A 19,571-nucleotide genomic window follows, 5' to 3' on the forward strand; every position below is an offset into this window, starting at 1 on the left:
GCTCACTGCAGCCTCAAACTCCTGCGCTAAAGCAATCCTCCTGCCTCAGCCTCCCAGGGTAGCTGGGACTACAGGCACATGCCATTATACCTGGCTAATTTTTAAAAAAACTGTTTACTAGAAATGAGGTCTCACTGTGTTTCCCAGGCTAATCCTTTATTTTTGATGTGATACAAAGTGGATGTGGGGATTGGTAGGAAATATGATTGAAAAAGGGATACAATAGGAAGGACCTTGTATATTAAGCCAGAACACTTGAGGCAATGAGGGAAACTGGAGGTATTAAAATTAGTTGGAGGGAATAAGAAAAGACAATCAGTAGACACTAACATCAAGAGGTATCTGAGGTTAGGTATTATCAGATGATGTTACAGCAACCATCATAAAAATGATTCAATAAGCAATTTTGAACACATTTGAAACAAATGAAAAAGCAGGAAGTCTCTGCAAAGAAACAGAAGATACAAAGACAAAAACATGGAAATTTTAGAACTAAAAAATACAATAAATGAAATAAAAAACTCAATGATGGGCAGCAGAATGAATGTAACAGAGGAAGGAATCAATGAACTAGAAGATGAAACAAAGGAATACCCAGTCTTAACAGAGACAAAATATACTGGAAAAGAAGTGAACAGAGCCTCAAAGACTTTGTGAAATGATAAAAGATAAAATGCACATGTCATAGAATTATGAAAGATTTCCTATCAGAAACCATGGAGGTCAGAAGAAAGTGGCATGGCATTTTTCATGTGCTGAAAGAAAGAAAACTGTCCACCCAGAATCCTGTTTCTAGGAAATATCCTTCAGGAATGAAGAGAAAATTAATACACTCTCAGATGAAGACAAACTAAGAGAATCTGTCTCACTAGACTTACCTTAAAAGGATGGCTAAATAAAGTTCTTGGAGAAAACAAAACAAAACAAAAAACAGTAAGAGAAATCTTAGAATATCAGAAGGAAAAAAGAACAGAAAGGATAAAAACATGGGTACATACAATAGACTTTACTTTTCTTAGTTTTCTAAATTATGTTTGATGGTTGAAGCAAAAATTATAACATTATCTGATGAAGTTTCCTATGTCTGCAGAAGAATAGTTAAGAAAATTATAAATAGGGAAGGGTAAAGGAATATAGAAGAAATAAGGATTCTTTTTTTTTCTGCATCCAATCACCCATCAGGGAAATAGATTCTATACTTCATTTAATCCGCAAGATGTTGAAATCAGTAGATTGTAATAAGTTATATACATATGATGTAATAACCAAAGCAACTACTAAATATCTATGCAAAGAGATATACTAAAAAATAACATCAAAACGAAATACCAGAAAATGTTTCAGTAACCACAGGAAGACAGGAACTTTGATACAAGCAACAATTTGGAAGGATCCAAGTTGAGGGCATTATGCTCCATGAAAAAAGCCAGTTAAAAAGTCACATGCTGTATGACTCTATATAACATCCTCAAAATGACAAAATTATGGAGATGGAGATTACTCACTGCCAGGGGTTAGGGACAGTCTGGGTAAGGGGAGGGTAGTGTGACTATACAGGGTAGCATGAGGAAGAACTGTGTGGTGATAAAATAGCTTTGTGTCTTTTTGTTTTGCTTTTTTGAGATGGAGTCTCGCTGCAACACCCAGGCTGGAGCACAATGGCACGATCTCAGCTCACTGCAACCTCCACTTCCTGGGTTCAAGCAATTCTGCTGCCTCAGCCTCCCGAGTAGCTGGGACTACAGGCATGCACCACCACACCCAGCTAATTTCTGTATTTTTAGTAGAGACAGGGTTTTACCATATTGGCCAGGCTGGTCTCGAACTCTTGGCCTCAAGTGATCTGCCCACCTCTGGCCTCCCAAAGTGCTGGGGTTACAGGCGTGAGCCACTGCACCTGGCACAGTTGTGTCTTGATCGTGTGGTTGCGTGGATCTATAGATGTGGCGAAATGTCACAGAACTATGTGTACCCATTATACTAATGCCAATTTTCTGTTTTCTATGCTCTTTCCACATGTGGTCTACCTCCATCACTACAGCTTTTTTTTTTTTTTTTTTTTTGACGCAGTCTCACTCTGTCACCCAGGCTGGAATACAGTGGCTCAATCTCAGCTCACTGCAACCTCCGCCTCCTGGGTTCAAGTGATTCTCTGGCCTCAGCTTCTTGAGTAGCTGGGACTACAGGTGCGTGCCACCATGCCTGGCTAATTTTTGTATTTTGAGTAGAGACAGGGTTTCGCCATGTTGGCCAGGCTGGTCTCAAACTCCCGACCTCAGGTGATCCACCCACCTTGGCCTCCCAAAGTGTTGGGATTTCTTGATACGCGTCTCTCTTCTCGACTTTGCTTCTGCCCTTCTAAATGCCTACATGATGGAGCTAATTGGATATCTTGTTGCTACTCTAATCTCAGCATCTCCTCTCTGACCTCTCATTGTTTTTCCACCTTTCTACTTGTCACCTCCAGGCAAACATCAGTCATCCTTTATTCTTCCTTCTCCATGGTCTGCCATTACCTATCACTTGTCTTATATGATTCTTCCTTAAATTTATTTCTATTCTCACTGTCACCATGACAGATCGGGGCAGTCAGGAACTCTTGCTTGATACTTGACAAGAACTTCCTGATGGACCATTAGGCTTCCAAACTCTCATCTTATTCACCAACCTTATCTAGTCTGTAGAGCTAATATCAGAAGATTCTTTGACAGAAAAAATTGAAAAGTGACTGTATAGAGGACAAGAAGGGGAAATATAAAGAGATTTGAACGGAAGTCAAACGATATTTCTCTGCAAGCAGTTAAACATTCAATTTACAGGCAACAACGTGTCTTTTTCTCTCATTAAAAGTGCAAAATACATACCTTAACTCTTCGGGCAATGCTAAGGAATTGACATGTTTTATCATAAAGTCCTTCCAGGTTTTCTCTGTCCCAGTAGAAATCAGGAGTAATCAAGAAGTCTGAACTCAAGTTTATACGGTGCCTTTAAAAAAGGGAAAATTATAACTTTTTATTTATCTTGAATTAAAAATCATTGTTTCTATTATATTTAATATTTACATGGTGCTTTATGAAAACTTTTTTTTTTTTTTCTTTTTAAGAGAGAGGGTCTCGCTATGTTACCCAGGATGGAGTGCAGTGGTGATCACAACTCACTGCAACCTGAACTCCTGAGCTCAAGCTGTCTCCTGCCTACCATGTAGCTGGAACTACAGGCATGTGGCATTGCATCTGGCTGAAAACACGTGTTAACACTGACCTTTGCAAAATACTTCCAACAAATGTGTAAATAACATTTACAAACGGGTTTCGAAATTCTGAACCAAATTAATTCAATCTTTAATACCAACGTTATTTATGAAGTAGACAGAAAAAAACTCATTTTGTTTTCAATTTTTATTTTTATTTTATTTATTTTATTTTATTTTATTTTTTTGAGACGGAGTCTCGCTCTGTCGCCCAGGCTGGAGTGCAATGGCCAGATCTCAGCTCACTGCAAGCTCCGCCTCCCGGGTTTCCGCCATTCTCCTGCCTCAGCCTCCCGAGTAGCTGGGACTACAGGCGCCCGCCACCTCGCCCGGCTAGTTTTTTTGTATTTTTTAGTAGAGACGGGGTTTCACCGTATTAGCCAGGATAGTCTCGATCTCCTGACCTCGTGATCCGCCCGTCTCGGCCTCCCAAAGTGCTGGGATTACAGGCTTGAGCCACCGTGCCCGGCCTATTTTTATTTTTTTTGAGACAGAGTCGCTCTTGTCACCCAGGCTGGAGTACAATGGCATGATCTCAGCTCACTGCAACCTCCGCCTCCCAGGTTCAAGCGATTCTCCTGCCTTAGCCTCCCAGTTAGCTGGGATTACAGGTGCCCACGCCCAGCTAATTTTTGTATTTTTAGTAGAGACAGGGTTTTACCAAGTTGGCCAGGCTGGTCTCGAACTCCTGACCTCACGTGATCTGCCCACCTCAGCCTCCCAAAGTGCTGGGATGACAGGCGTGAGCCACCATGCCCAGCCTAAGCTTTTTTCCTTAAAAATTTTATGGCCAGGCATGAAGGCTCATGCCTGTCATCCCCGCACTTTGGGAGGCCAAGGCAGGCAGATTGCTCGAGTCCGTGAGTTCGAGACCAACCTGGACAGCACAGCGAAACCCTATCTCTACAAAAAAATACAAAAACTAGCCAGGTGTGGTGGTGCATGCAAGTAGTCCCAGCAACTTGGGAGGCTGAGGTGGAAGGATCACTTGAACCTGGGAGGCAGAGGCTGCAGTGAGCCAAGATTGTGACACTGTACTCCAGCCTGGGCAACAGAGTGAGACCCCATCTGAAAAAAAAAAATTAATATGTACACACTTTTTTGTTTTTTATTAAAAAAATTTTTTTAGAGATAATGTCTTCACATGTCACCCAGTTTGGAGTGCAGTGACACAATCATAGCTAACTGCAGCCTCAAACTCCTGGGCTCAAGTGATCTTCCTCCCTCAGCCTCCTGAGCAGATCAAGAAGATATAAACAGGTAAAAATTGATAAATCTTACTCTTATTCTTATCTGTATCTTCCCCTACCAGTAGTCCCTTCTAGTTTCCTCTGTATCCTTCCAGTGTTTATGCAAACACTAGACAAGCAAGCATACACATACACACTCTCCCTCTTAATTTCTACATTTTAATATAAGAAGTCTGTGCTTACTTTTTTTTTTTGAGACAGAGTTTCGTTCTTGTTGCCCAGGCTGGAGTGCACTGGCACGATCTCAGCTCACCGCAACCTCCACCTCCCGGGTTCAAGCAATTCTCCTGCCTCAGCCTCCCGAGTAGCTGGGATTACAGGCATGCGCCACCACGTCGAGCTAATTTTGTACTTTTAGTAGAGACAGGGTTTCTCCATGTTGGTCAGGCTGGTCTCGAATTCCTGACCTCAGGTGATCCACTGGCCTTGGCCTCCCAAAGTGTTGGGATTACAGGTGTGAGCCACCATGCCCGGCCTTTTTCTTTTTTGAGACAGAATCTTGCTCTGTTGCCCAGGCTGGAGTGCAGTGGTGTGATCCTGGCTCACTGTAACCTTTGCCTCCTGGGTTCAAGCAATTCTCGTGCCTCAGCCTCCCAAGAAACTGGGATTATAGGCGCACACTACCACTCCTAGCTAATTTTTGTATTTTTGGTAGAGATGGGGTTTCATCATGTTAGCCAGGCTGGTGTCAAGCTCCCGGCCTCAAGCAATCCACCTGTCTCAGCCTCCCAAAGTGCTGGGATTACAGGTGTGAGCCACTGCGTCTGGTCTTACACTTAGATAATTAACGAAATAAAAATCTAAGTTATAAAAGTACACATAAGCTGATGTGGTGGCTCATACCTGTAATCCCAGCACTTTGGGAGGCCAAGGGAGGAGGATGGCTTGAGCAAGGGTTTGAGACACTGTCTTTATAAATAATTTTAAAAATTAGCTGGATGTGGTAGATCACTCCTGTGGTCCCAGCTACTCACAAGGGTGAGGCAGGAGGAATCCCTGAGCCCAGGAAATCAAGGCTTCAGTGACCTATGATCATGCCACTGCACTCTAGTCTGGGTGACAGGATGAGACCCTGACTGAAAAAAAAAAAAAACTAATACATACATACTATGTTCATGATAAAAAAAAAAAAAAAGGAAACTATCCTAGAGAAGGATTCAGAAAAATAGTGGTAGGCCCTCTTATGCTACCACACGACTCAAAGCCTTTATTCTCCCCAAGGAAAGGCCTGTAGAGACACTTTGCTGGGTCCTTCCAGTTCTTTCTGTATTCATACATGCATGTGTGTGCAAGCAAATACATGTATATGTGTATGCATATAAAGATAAATATGAATATTTTTATTTGCTTACACAAATGGGATCATACCCTATATAAATTTAGATTTAGTTTTTTATTCAAATATTTGCCACGTTTATTTTCACAGATGTATCACATTCCTTGTATTAATAAGCATTTTTATTGTATAAGTAAGAAAACAGGATAATAAAAGTAAGTCTTTATAGAAACTATTCACAAACCCACGTATATTTAGTCCTAACTATTCAGTTTGGATATTATAATTCACTAATACCAAATTCTACTTGCATGACCAAGAGAACAGGAGAGAAGAATCTCTGTACCCTACTTCTCAGAGAATCTGAGGCTTCAGATCTGCTACACGATGCTCCTGATGGATGGGTTTTTAATTTTTGCTGGTACCCTGAACTAGAAGTCCTGAGCTATGAGAGATACATAGACAATGAAACACTGTACCACTTCTCTCCAGGCAGAGCGTCTAAGGAGAATGTGGAAAAACAAGTCTTAGGTGAACATTTGCAATGAGCTCTGGTAACTCATTCCACATGCTAGAAGGGATAAACTGGACAATGCTGCCTGTGAGAAAAACACCAACATCTGGGATGTTTCATTCCATAAATCCTGGGACAACTACAAGAATAAAATAAGCTGAAAACCTTTCCAGACACTTATTTAAATGATTCATCAGTTTTTAGACATAGTTATTCCCATTTTAACATCTCGAGGCGTCTTAAAATTAATGGTGTCTGACAGGTGGCAGTTGAGACTTACTTGTCTTTGCTTTAAATAATTTATTTTCTTATGCTCTCCTTGTCATATATGCCTAAGAGGGAATGTGATATAATTTATATCCAGCTAAGACTAAAAGCTATTTCAGTAAGTGTAAAATTTTAATCCTCTGATAAAAAAAGTATTGTCATAGTTTAACTGGCAGCAGTTTTTCTCTCCAGTGGCATCTTGGTGTCTCAGATTCAAAGAAACTTTTCTGTAGCAATTAGGTCTAGTTAGCATTAGGATGCAGTGATACAGTTTTACGGAGAATTCCCATTAACCAAATTCAGGAATGTGTCTCTCTACCTTCAAAGAACATCTACTGTGTTCCTTAATGTGGGTTTAATGTAGATGAATCGTGATCTCTTTTGCACATGCATAATTTCTTTCAGTACAGTCTTAACACAGCCCAACTACTTCTAATGGGTGAGAGTTCTCCCTGCTTATAACCAATGAAATGAAAACAGCTACAATTCCCATAAAGGTGTAAATGTTTGCTCTTTACCACAGAACTATGGGAATGTTTTCTTGAGACTGTTAAATATATGAAATATTTTATTTAGAGAGAAAACTTTTACCTTAGGGCAAAGAGTTCCCCGATTTTCTGCATGACTTCTTCATGAGATAGTTTCACTTTCTTCCCAGCTTTTAAAGCCTAGTTGAGAGGGAATCAAAAAACCAAAAAACCATGTATCTCTCTTTCTAATAAGCATTTGGTCAACAGGGCAAAATCTGAAGTGGCACGATATGGATCCTATGTAAATATTTTTTAGGATGGCTGTCTCCCAGATTAATGTCTTAACTCACCTTGAAATTTCATAACTTTATTAGGTAGAAATTGTATATTCCCTTTTTTCATTTCCCTTCTCATCAGCATTTCATATGATATATACATTCCTAATCTCTTAGTGGAAAAGCAGGGCCTCCTTTCCAAAGTATAATTAGATTACTCTTTCACAACAAAGACAGTTAATTACAATAAAATGATTTTTAATGTACACTGAAATGTTAATATAACTTTATATGTATTTTTCATGCCACTATTTTTCTCATAATTTATCAAACACTTTCTTAAATCAGGAAAAGTGGTCATAATTTCCTTTCTTAGGGAACATTTCACTTTTTTCTTTAATTCAGTTACATTAAAAATACTGCAACTGATGGGCATGGTGGCTCATGGCCTGTAATGCCAGCACTTTGGGAGGCTGAGGCTGGAGGATTGCTTGAGCCCAGGAGTTCGAGACCAGCCTGGGCAACATGGCCAGACCCCATTTCAATTATATTAATATTTTTTAAAAAAATACTGCACCAACTGCACCAACAGAGGAAAACAATTTGAAGTTTTAAAAAGTAAAAAATAATCAATATGAAGTTTCTTATTTTGCCATTTTATATGCAACTGGGAGTTCTAGTTTGCTTAAGTTTAGTGTAGCTTTCTTATTGTTTATAATAATTTTGTTGTACTCCTAAACAATCGGCCCTCTATAAGTTCTGCAACTGCAGATTCAACCAACTGCAAATTGACAATATTTAGAGAAAAAAGAATGGCTGCATCTGTACTGAACATGCACAAACTGTTTTTTCTTGTCATTATTTTCTAAACAATACAGTAAAACAACTATTTACATAGTATTTACATTATATTAGGTATTATAAGTAATCTAGAGATAGTTGAAAGTATACGGGAGGATACGCATAGGTTATAGGCAAATATTTACCATTTTATATCAGGGACTTGGGCATTGGTAGATTCTGGTATCCAGTGGGGTCTTAGAACAAATCTCCCACGGATACTGAGGGACAACTATTTATTGTTACATTGGGAAATTCGTATTTTTTCCATATAAAAATCAATCCTTGAATAAGCATAAAATTGATATAATTACCTCAGGAATTGACTGAATAGATTCAATAAATTTATCCAGTGATGCTTCCCAAATTGCCAGTTTTACTGGGAAAAAAATTAATAATGGAACATTTCTTTATCATCATATTCACATTTATATAAAATACGTAATTGCATAGTATCTTCACTACTATTTCAATAATAGGTTAAGAAAAAGTACTTGGAAAAAAAAAAAACCTTGAAAATATAACTTGAGAACAGTTAATTATCATAAAGGACAGAATTAAAGTAGATAGAGGAAACTGAATCGCTTTCCATGAACTGTTGGTAGACCAAAACTACGTTTAGTAGAATTCTTGATTTTCTAATATTACATCTTGGAAACTGAGGAGGGTAGGGTACAGCTTGATACCATGGGTAGCTCTGCAGGAGGGACTAAGACTTTCCTGGCCTCTCCTTTGCTCCGCAGGACGAGGACTAAACCTCAGAAATCTCTGAAGCCCCTCAGGGTGGGATGGACAGGATGCTGCAGCAGCCATCTAAGGTAGACTGCTGGCGAAAGAAATTCGTAAAGAACTTCTATAGTTTTATTCGGGACATGGATCTTTCAGAACAAACTTACAGCCACTGTGACTCTGGGGCCCACTGCTATGAAACACTAGAGTATGTTTTTCTATACCGGGACCTGTACCCAGTCACACGAGGCTGGGCATCTCTGTCTGGATTAGAGACTATCTAAGAATAACAGTTTCATAGAGAGAATAGAAAAAAACAAAGGCTAATATAATCATCTAAAAACTACTTTTGGAAAGGTTAAGCTCTATTAATACAATTAATAAGGAATGAGTAACTTCAGCACAGTACTACCTTTTATACCAGATATTTTTTCTGATGGAGGCAAAAAAAGGAAAAGGAATGCTAAGCCTTTGTTGAGTATTCTGAAAATATACTTCAAAAGTCGTTACTACATATTTAAACTTCCCTCAGTGAAATGACAGCTGTAGTGCCCTATCCTATAAGCAGTAGGAACTTACCAGAAAGGCAGAGAGCATTGGAGAAAGCAAACTTCTCTAGAATGGCATCATCTAAATCCAGCTCTGAATTTAACTTGATTTCCCCCCTGTGAAGTTTTGACTGTCCCCTGTGAAAAGCAAAACGATAATACCTTCTAAACTTAAAAAGCACTTTAACTTTTCTTTTGAAAAAGACACCATATCATCTTTCTGGAGGTCATTTTGACAATTTATATCAGGAGTGTTACAAATGTTCTCATACCCTTTGGTTCAAGTAATTCCCTTTCTAGGAGTTTATCCTAAGGAAATAATCTAAGATGCAAAGAAAAATTTGTGCACAAGAAAACTTTTTTTTTTTTTTGAGACAGAGTCTCACTCTGCCGCCCAGGCTAGAGTGCAGTGGTGCGATCTCAGCTCACTGCAACTTCCATCTCCTGGGTTCAAGTGATTCTCCTGCCTCAGCCTCCTCCGTAGCTGGGATTACAGGTGTGCATCACCATGCCCAGCTAATTTTTTTTTGTATTTTTAATAGAGATGGAATTTCACCATGTTGGCCAGGCTGGTCACGAATTCCTGACCTCAAATGATCCACCCACCTCGGCCTCCCAAAGTGGTGTGATTACAGGCGTGCGCCACCTTGCCCAGCTGAAAACTTAAAAAAATGGTCAGTGTTGAAGAGTAAAAAATTAGGAAAGAAACCAAATGTTCAGTAGGGGTTGGCTCAGTAATAGTCACTCCACACAAGAAAAACTTAAAAGTGTGCTGTGGAAGGATAGTTAATAAAAAGGAGAATATTCACAGTAAATTTCTATGTGAAAAAATGCTCCATATAAAACTATATATGGAGTGTAATCTAAACTCACACTGACATGGTGGGGTTGGGGAGGGAGACAAGTAAGTTGTGAAAATGAGTATGTGACTGTGGAGAACCCTGGACAGGGGACGGGGGAAGAGGGGAATGTGTGAATATAAACATCACAAGTAAATGGAAAAAATACAGGGTAAACCTTCGCAAAAGATGTCAGACAAGAAGAGACGGCCAAAGGGAGGGGGACAAGGGGCCTGATGGAGGGCTGAGAGGCAGTATCTGCTATGACAGCCTCAGATGGAGGAAGGAAAGCAAAGACAGCAGTCACGAGAGGTTTTTTTGTTTTTTTTTTTTTTGTTTTTTTCCTTGAGACGGAGTCTCGCTCTGTCGCCCAGACTGGAGTGTAGTGGCATGATCTTAGCTCACTGCAACCTCCACCTCCTGGATTCGAGCGACTCTCCTGCCTCAGCCTCCTAAGTAGCTGGGATTATAGGCATGCACCACCACACCCCACTAATTTTTATATTTGTAGTAGAGACAGGGTATCACCATGTTGGCCAGGCTGGTCTCGAACTCCTGACCTCAAGTGATCTGCCCACCCTGGCCTCCCAAAGTGTTGGGATTACAGGCATGAGTCACTGTGCTTGGCCACAAGAGGCTTTATGAGTGAGCTCGGCCCATGCCACAGAGCTGAGCAGATCCCTGGAATCGTGGCAGAACTCAAATAATAACCACATAGGTGGCAGCCAGGACAGTGTTTCTGACGAAACAAAATAGCTGACTGGGATCCTAAGCACTGAGGATTTTACTCCTCACAGACTGTGCGGATAAGCCTACACACACACAAGGGTCTAGTAAGCAGTAGTTTGACATGGTAGTATTAGGTTGGTGGAAAAGTCATCACGGTTTTTGCCGTTGTAATGTAAACCTAATAGAACACAGAAAGGGGATTCACAGGAGCCATATCCGCAGGCCAAGGGCTGAATAACCACTAAAGATAACAAAACTATGGGCTGCTCATTTGCTCTCTCTCTCAGGTTTACATTCTTACCTCTGACTGCAGCTGCCACTGGGCTCAGGCTGACTCACAGTCAGGTCAGGTGCCCTTTGGCAAGACAGGATTCAATAAATCTCATCTGAAAGCCAGTTAGCTGCAATTATAGGGTTTTTCTCAGGATTAAATGAAATAATGCACAGAAGGCACTTACTTAGAAAACTGTGGCTGGGTGCGGTGGCTCACACCTCTAATCCCAGCCCTTTGGGAGGCTGAGGTGGGTGGATCATGAGGTCAGGAGTTCAAGACCAGCCTGGCCAAGATGGTGAAACCCCATCTCCACTAAAAATACAAAAATTAGCCAGGCATGGTGGCAGGTGCCTGTAATCCCAGCTACTCGGGAGGCTGAGGCAGAGAATTGCTTGAACCTAGAGGCGGAGGTTGCAGTGAGCCGAGATCACGCCTGGGCGACAGAGAGAGGCTCTGTCTCAAAAAAAAAAAAAACCAACAACAAAAAACCGTGACTGGCCCTATTGGTGCTAAGTGCTGATTACTCAGCTCTCATCCCCATCTGGTCTTTCTATAGCTAGTCTCTGTCTCTCTTCCAAATCTTCCCAAAGCTCTGCTTTTAATGCTTTTTTTTTTTTTTTTTGAGACAGAGTCTCACTCTGTTGCACAGGCTGGAGTGCAGTGGTGCAATCTCGGCTCATGAACTCCTGACTCAGGTGATCTTCCCACCCTGGCCTCCCAAAGTGCTGAGATTACAGGTGTGAGTCACCGTATCTGGCCAACACTACCTTTCTTAAGAACCTGCAAAGACTCATATTCCACTGGGCAGGTAACTCCATGAGGAAAAAGACACTACCATCTTGTTCATACTGCCTCTGTTTTAGCCCTAACATCTCTTCATTTTTTCCCTCTGGCTGAGTCAGGAAAATCAGCTAGAACATTGCCTAGCCATACATCTTAGTGAAAATGGTACATCAGGTCCCACTTCTTCCAGTACCCACACCTCTACAAGTGGGTCTCTCAGATTGCCCCTCACTATACTTCCTTTTTATACCACCCTCACCCCAAAATCAATAGGAAAAAACCGGATTAAGGAAAAATGTACTGGAATAATTTGATAGGTTCATTTGATAAAAGGATACTACTTTATTGGATTATGCTGCCTAGAAACTTAAAATTTCCATTTTGGGGCTATACTATTGACTTGTTTTAACTTGTGGATAGCCTGAGAAGTTCAAAACATTATGTTTATCTTCTAATATTTATTATATGGTTTAGACTTTGTACCAGTAACCTTTTTCTTTTCTTTTTTTTTTTTTTTGAGATGGAGTTTCACTCTCGTCACCCTGGCTGGAGTGCAATGGCGCGATCTCGGCTCACTGCAACCTCCGCCTCCCGGGTTCAAGCAATTTTCCTGTCTCAGCCTCCCGAGTAGCTGGGATTACAAGCTCCCACCACCATAACTAGCTAATTTTTGTATTTTTTAGCAGAGACTGGGTTTTCCATGTTGACCAGGCTGGTCCTGAACTCCTGACCTCAGGTAATCCACCTGTCTCAGCCTCCCAAAGTGCTGGGATTAAAGGTGTGAGCCACTGTGGCCGGCCACTTTTTCCTTAAAATGAAGTTTCCAGGCAAGGTCCAGTGGCTCACACCTGTAATCCCAGCACTTTGAGAAGCTGAGGCGGGCGGATCACAAGGTCAAGAGATCGACACCATCCTGGCCAACATGGTGAAACCCCGCCTCTACTAAAAATACAAAAAACTAGCTGGGTGTGGTGGTGCCTGTAGTCCCACCTACTTGGAAGGCTGAGGCAGAAGAATTGCTTGAACCCGGGAGGCAGAGGTTGCAGTCAGCCGAGATCGCACCACTGCGCTCCAGCCTGGGTGACACAGCAAAACTTTGTCTCAAAAAAAAAAAAAAAAAAAAGTTTCCATATGCATAATAATTTGTCTCCTCTATTGCTTTACCTAATTTTTTCCAAGTGCCCCTTTCATAAATTTGATGAAAAGCTGCTTACTCTATTTTTACGTAGTTAAGTTCTTCATTTTCCCAGTGTACCAGTGCGATTTCATAGGGCTGAATTTCATGTTTTTCTAGAACTTTCATCACATGCTTCATCTAGAAGAAAAGGAAGATTAACTTGAAATCATAACTGACTCCCTCAGTTCAATTATGTTATGATTTTAATGCTTATAACAGTCTTCATTACACTTACAGGCATTATTTCTGTTGCATGTTTTTAAGGAAAAGGCAAATCAAATCCATTGTGATATTAAAGTAATCAGGATGACATGTTCATTTGTTTTTACATTTGGAAAACACAGATGAGAATGGAAAAGAAAATCAAGGTTATCATTATCCCACAACCCAAAGAAAATTACTAGTAATATTATAATTTGTATTCTTTAAATCTCTTTAATAATCCCAGCACTTTGGGAAGCAGAGGCATGTGGATCCTTGAGCTAAAAGTTCAAGACCAGCCTGGGCAACATGGCAAAACCCTGTCTCTACAAAAAAATACAAAAATTATCTGGGTGTGGTGGCACCAGAACCATCCTAACTATACTGCACAGAGAAAGAAGTACTGTAGACTTTGCATGTTGTGCAAGTACTGTGTTTTGCATGTTGTGCAAAGAAAAAAAAATGAAAAGTAAAGTAAAGCCCAATATACTGATACAAAATTAAGCCACACAGGTGTGGGAAGTGATCATCTCTTTCTCTCTGCCCTACTGAAATCCTAATCCCCAGAGGCAACCATGATTAAACTTGGTGCATATCCTTCCAGACTTTTTATGTGTATATATGTACCTATTTATGCTGCTTTTTATGTAAAATAGGATATTATGCACATGAACATTTTCAACACTATTTTCCTTAACAAGGGAACTACAATTTATTTAACCAACCTAGGTGTGTCCTCCATGGGGAATTTTTCCTACTCTCTACTATTACAGTGTTGCAATGTGCCATACTTGTGCATAGGTCTTCATGGCCTTGTGGGAATATTTCTTTAGGAACTGCTACATAAAAAGATATGTGCACTTACACAATATGTATATATGTAAGAGACAGGGTCTCACTCTGTCACCTAGGCTAGAGTGCAGTGATGCTACTGATGCAATCATAGCTCACTGCAGTCTCAAACTCCTGGGTTCAAGTGATCCTCCTGCCTCAATCTTCCAAGTAGCTGGGACTACAGGCACACACTACCACACCTGGCTAAGTTCTAAAAACTTTTTTTTTTTTGAGTCTTGCTCAATCGCCCAGGCTGAAGTGCAGTGGTACAATCTCGGCTCACTGCAAGCTCTGCCTCCTGGGTTCACACCATTCTCTTGCCTCAGCCTCCTGAGCAGCTGGGACCACATGCGCCCGCCACTAGGTGTGGCTAATTTTTTTTGTATTTTTAGTAGAGATGGGGTTTCACCATGTTATCCAGGATGGTCTTGATCTCCTGACCTTGTGATCCACCAGCCTCGGTCCCCCAAAGTGCTGAGATTACAGGCGTGAGCCACCGCACCCAGCTCTAAAAACTTTTTGTAGAGATGGGATCTCACTACGTTGTTCAGACTGGTCTGGAACTCCTGAGCTTTAGTGATCCTCCCACCCCAGACTCCCAAAGTGGTAAAATTATAGGTGTGAGCTACCACACCTGGCCCACACTTATGATATTGCTAGCCTGCTCTCCAAAGTAGTTTTTTCAAATGTAGAATCTAAACATTTATGAAACTACTCTTAAGAAAATGAGGTTTATCAGCCTTTTACATCTTTGCAACTTCAAACAGCCAACTTGTATTTTCTTATATTTATTGGTCATTTATATTTTCTGTGTGTGTTTCCTTTTAGTAAAATTGGGATTATATAAAGCATGTGTTTTAACCAGTTCTGAGATTATATTGGTTATATTTCGTAACCTTTTTTTTTTTTTTTTTTTTTTGAGACAGAGTATCCCTCTGTCTCCCAGGCTGGAGTGCAATGGCCTGATCTTGGCTCACTGCAACCTCTGCCTCTGAGCGATTCTTGTGCCTCAGTTACCCGAGTAGCTGGGGATACAGGTGCACACCACCAAGCCCAGCTAATTTTTGTATTTTTAGTAGACATGGGGTTCACCATGTTGGCCAGGCTGGTCTCAAACTCCTGGCCTCAAGATATCTGCCGGCCTTGGCCTCCCAAAGTGCTGGGATTACACGTGTGAGCCACCGTGCCTGGCCGTATAATCAGCTCTTTTAATGTAACTGTATTATATATATGGTAATCTCCCAGAAATAGATTTTTTTTAACATGATTTCTAAGGGAATCTGTAGTATAACTGTAGTATATGGATGTATTTAACAAACTATTATTGTGTATTTTGGTAATTTCTAATTTTTGCCATTCTAAATATTGCTCTGATGAACACTTCTGTACAAAAATCATCGTGAATAGTTATGATTATTTCCTTTGGATAAATTTCTAGGTGTAAAATTGCTGGGTTAAATATAAAGGCTTTAATGGAGATTACCAATTTGCCTCTAAAACGGTTGTATTAAACAAATCTTGATTTGGATATTGAAAAAATTATTTCCCATTAGTAAGTTCTAGACAACTTGACCTAAAAGAACCCTCAATGCAACCAGCTTCCAATGAACCGTGTATACATTTTGTACAGTACAACATGCAAAGTCTACAGTACTTATTTCTGTGTGCAGTATAGTTAGGATGGTTCTGATTCTCCACAAACTAGTGTGTGTCTAGAGAAAGGAAAACACAGGAACTCTTAACCCAAAATACAATATATTTTGGAAGCTGAAACTGATAAGTATCATGTAATACAGAGCAAATAAGTTGTGCATTATCTATTAATTTCTAATGTTTCAGTTTGTGCTAATTAGTTCATTCTCACAAAACTACATTTTTATACTTTCACATTTTTATTTACACTTACAGTTTTGTCTTTCACATTCCAAAACACAGCAGCTCCTTCCCTGATTTAAAAAAATAAAAGAACCAACTAAGATACAGGTAGAATACATTCTTTAGGGTCATATATAAAACCATGTAACTTCTAGAATATATACATGATGCGATTTTTCAAAATATGATGTACTTACTAATTTGCTATTATGGTCCTTAGGTAAGCTTGCTACAATAACAGCGAAAATAAAATTCTTGATAAAACCTGGCCTCCCCAAAATTTATGATTTCTCACATGGTTTGCCAAACAAATAGCCATTATTGTAATACTATAAAACTTCACATATGTAGACTCTTTCATACCTGGTTCAATTCTGATCCATAGAAATCAGAATAAGGAAATTTTCTGAGACCTTGTTTTAGCTCTCATTAGGCAGATTCTACTATGGCAAGGAATAAAGGACTATGCCTGTAATAGTTGTGGAATAAAGAGATGGTGGTTAATTTAAGCGCCAGATGGTTAAAGGCCTCTATGGAATAATGCTCCCGGTGCTCACAGTGCTTTGAACAGAACTACAATGACACCATAGGAGGCCCTCTGACTCTGATTATGGCTTTAACATTATTTAGGGTCTAAAACTACAAATGCACTTGTTTTGATTTCTGAAGTTTGACGTGTTGAAGCTGTTTCAGGTAGTAAATAAAAACAGGAGTTATGGCTCAGGGTCACTGCACTGGAGGAAGGAAAGGAGGAAATAAAGAAAGGTAAAAATATTAATGGCCCCACATTATTCTTTAAACATTTCTTAAGTATTTAGTATATGTGTGGGTCTGTGCTTAGTTTTTTCTTTTTTCTTTTTTTTTTTTTTTTTGAGACGGAGTCTCGCTCTGTCGCCCAGACTGGAGTGCAGTGGCCTGATCTCGGCTCACTGCAAACTCCGCCTCCTGGGTTTTACGCCATTCTCCTGCCTCAGCCTCCCGAGTAGATGGGACTACAGGCGCCCGCCACCTTGCCTGGCTAGGTTTTTGTATTTTTTTAGTAGAGATGGGGTTTCACTGTGTTAGCCAGGATGGTCTCGATCTCCTGACCTCGTGATCCGCCCGTCTCGGCCTCCCAAAGTGCTGGGACTACAGGCTTGAGCCACCGCGCCCAGCCGTCCGTGCTTAGTATTTGTGACAGAAAGGTAAGTATGATTTCATTCCTATCCTCAACCTAGAAAAGACTGGGGCTGACACTTAGGCCACCAATTACAACAGCGTGTGATCAGTGCTACACAAGTACGCAGACTATACCATGGGATGTACACCAGAGGGACCCCTTTGCTAAAGGACTAGCAGAGGTAGCCAAATGAGAAAACAAGAGGAGACAACACAGCAGAGGGGACACACAGGCTCAGAGAGGAGGCGGGAGGGAGCACAGCAGCATCTCAGAATAAACAGCCAGCAGCTGCATGGCTGCAGATGTGGTCAAGTAGTGGGCAACCAGGTTGAAGAGGCAAGCAGCGGCCAATACAGAAGGGAACTTTATGTAGTGATCGAGAACTTGTTCATAGTCCATGGAAATTTAGGCAGGAGAGTATAATGGTCAGAAATGGCCACTGAAGAATGACCCTGCTTACAATAGACAAACAGACTGGTGGTGGGTGAGCAGGCAGGCAGGGAGACAATAAGTCAGCTGTTACAACAGGCAGGGATAAGGCCCTTTCTGAATATGGATTTGAGAGGTATTTCAAGCCACAGCCAAAGTATCAGTTCAGAGAATCCCTTCCAGGCAGAAGAGAGGTCTGGTGAATTTCGTATTCCTCCATCTAGAGGAATGCACTGCACTGTACAATATGGTATTCAGAGGCCACATGTGGCTACTGAGCGCTTGAAACATGCCTGGTGCAAACTGAGATGTGCTGTAAGTGTAAGTGTAAAGTACACTGCAAAATTGAAAGATTTAGTATAAAGAGTGAAAAAATATCATTATTAATTACATGTTGAAATGATAATATTTTAGATATGCTGGGTTGAATAAAATACGTTGTTAAAATTAATTTCAAGAAACATATTATTTGTGTTGTTCAAAATTAATTTTGTTGTTGTTGTTGTTGTTGAGACGGAGTCTCGCTGTCGCCCAGGCTGGAGTGCAGTGGCCGAATCTCAGCTCACTGCAAGCTCCGCCTCCCGGGTTTACGCCATTCTCCTGCCTCAGCCTCCCGAGTAGCTGGGACTACATGCACCCGCCACCTCGCCTGGCTAGTTTTTTGTATTTTTTTAGTAGAGACGGGGTTTCACTGTGTTAGCCAGGATGGTCTCGATCTCCTGACCTTGTGATCCGCCCATCTCAGCCTCCCAAAGTGCTGGGATTACAGGCTTGAGCCACCGCGCCTGGCCAAAATTAATTTTATCTTTTTAAAAATATTTAAAATGTGGTTACTGGAAAATGTATCATTACATATGAGGCTTGCATTATATTTCTTTTTCTTTTCTTTTTTTTTTTAGGCAGAGTCTCACTCTGTCACCAGGCTGGAGTGCAATGGCACGATCTCAGCTCACCACAACCTCTGCCTCCTGAGTTCAAGTGATTCTCCTGTCTCAGCCTCCTGAGTAGCTGGGATTACAGGCACCCTCCACCATGCCCAGCTAACTTTTTGTATTTTTAGTAAAGACAGGGTTTCACCATGTTGGCCAGGCTGGTCTTGAACTCCTGCCCCTGTGATCCGCCCACCTCAGCCTCCCAAAGTGCTGGGATTATAGGCATGAGCCACTGCGCCTGGCCGAGGCTGCATTATATTTCTACTGGACAGTGCTGATCTAGAGTCCCTCAGAAATCTAAATTCCTCACTCGGAACAACAGGGATGCTATTATTCTACTTGAATTAAATGCTGGAATCTTGATTATCTCTAAAGATGGGGTCAACAGGAAGGTAGGCATTGAAAGGAAAAAAGAACTTCCACTTATAATCAACTGTAAGGATTATGACCACAAAAACTTTACTCAACTTTGGATTCCTACAGATGTTCCATGTGTTTCTGTTCTGTCACGTATTAGTCTCATGACTATGGGTAATTCACTTAATCCCTATGACCCTCAGTTTCCTTAGGTGCAAAATAGGAGTAACAGACCTTCATCGAGTGTGGTGAGGATAAATGAGATTATTTCACACAGTTCTATCATTATTATCATTCCCAGGCAGCTACTGTGGAATATTTAGTATTGAGTCAGCCTTTAGATAAAAGGAGTAAGTGTGCATGTGAGTCTCCTAGTCTAAAACCTCTGGAGAGGTAAGCTAAAACTTTAAAGAGCTACCAAAGGGGAAGGGAGAAAAGAAAGAAAATGCAAGAAGAGACAGCAGGGAGGTAGCGGGAGTTTCCCTGGGGCAGGAGTCTGACAAGGGGCACTAAAGATGAATAGGAATTTGGCTGCTTTTCAGAAATTTAGTCCATGAAAATCC

General features: G+C 40.8%; 1 protein-coding gene and 1 long non-coding RNA gene across 8 annotated transcripts in view; one reads left to right on the forward strand and one right to left on the reverse strand.

Annotated features, from left to right (window-relative positions):
• Nucleotides 1–19,571, reverse strand: part of RMND1 (required for meiotic nuclear division 1 homolog) — a 47,421-nt gene that overhangs the window by 9,596 nt on the left and 18,254 nt on the right. For 4 of the 7 annotated variants that reach the window (XR_010586292.2, XR_012433544.1, XM_005552147.3 and 1 more), the window contains exons 5-10: nt 16,163–16,202; nt 13,259–13,359; nt 9,451–9,557; nt 8,457–8,521; nt 7,149–7,225; nt 2,865–2,985 (exon numbers count right to left, since the gene is read on the reverse strand). Coding sequence is in view for 2 of the 7 variants with exons in the window: in XM_005552147.3 (XP_005552204.3) it covers nt 2,865–2,985; nt 7,149–7,225; nt 8,457–8,521; nt 9,451–9,557; nt 13,259–13,359; nt 16,163–16,202 (511 nt within the window). In the remaining 5 variants the exon portion in view is untranslated. The remainder of the gene's footprint in view (nt 1–2,864; nt 2,986–7,148; nt 7,226–8,456; nt 8,522–9,450; nt 9,558–13,258; nt 13,360–16,162; nt 16,203–19,571) is intronic. The other 3 variants (XR_012433545.1, XR_012433543.1, XR_012433546.1) reach the window with 3 other exon arrangements.
• On the forward strand, nt 4,380–19,430 carry LOC141410073 (uncharacterized). Its single transcript, XR_012433548.1, has 4 exons — nt 4,380–4,510; nt 8,886–8,960; nt 11,891–12,069; nt 18,619–19,430. It is a non-coding gene; the product is annotated as an uncharacterized lncRNA (long non-coding RNA).

This window comes from Macaca fascicularis, chromosome 4, assembly GCF_037993035.2.
Source record: "Macaca fascicularis isolate 582-1 chromosome 4, T2T-MFA8v1.1".
Taxonomy (NCBI): Eukaryota; Metazoa; Chordata; class Mammalia; order Primates; family Cercopithecidae; genus Macaca; species Macaca fascicularis.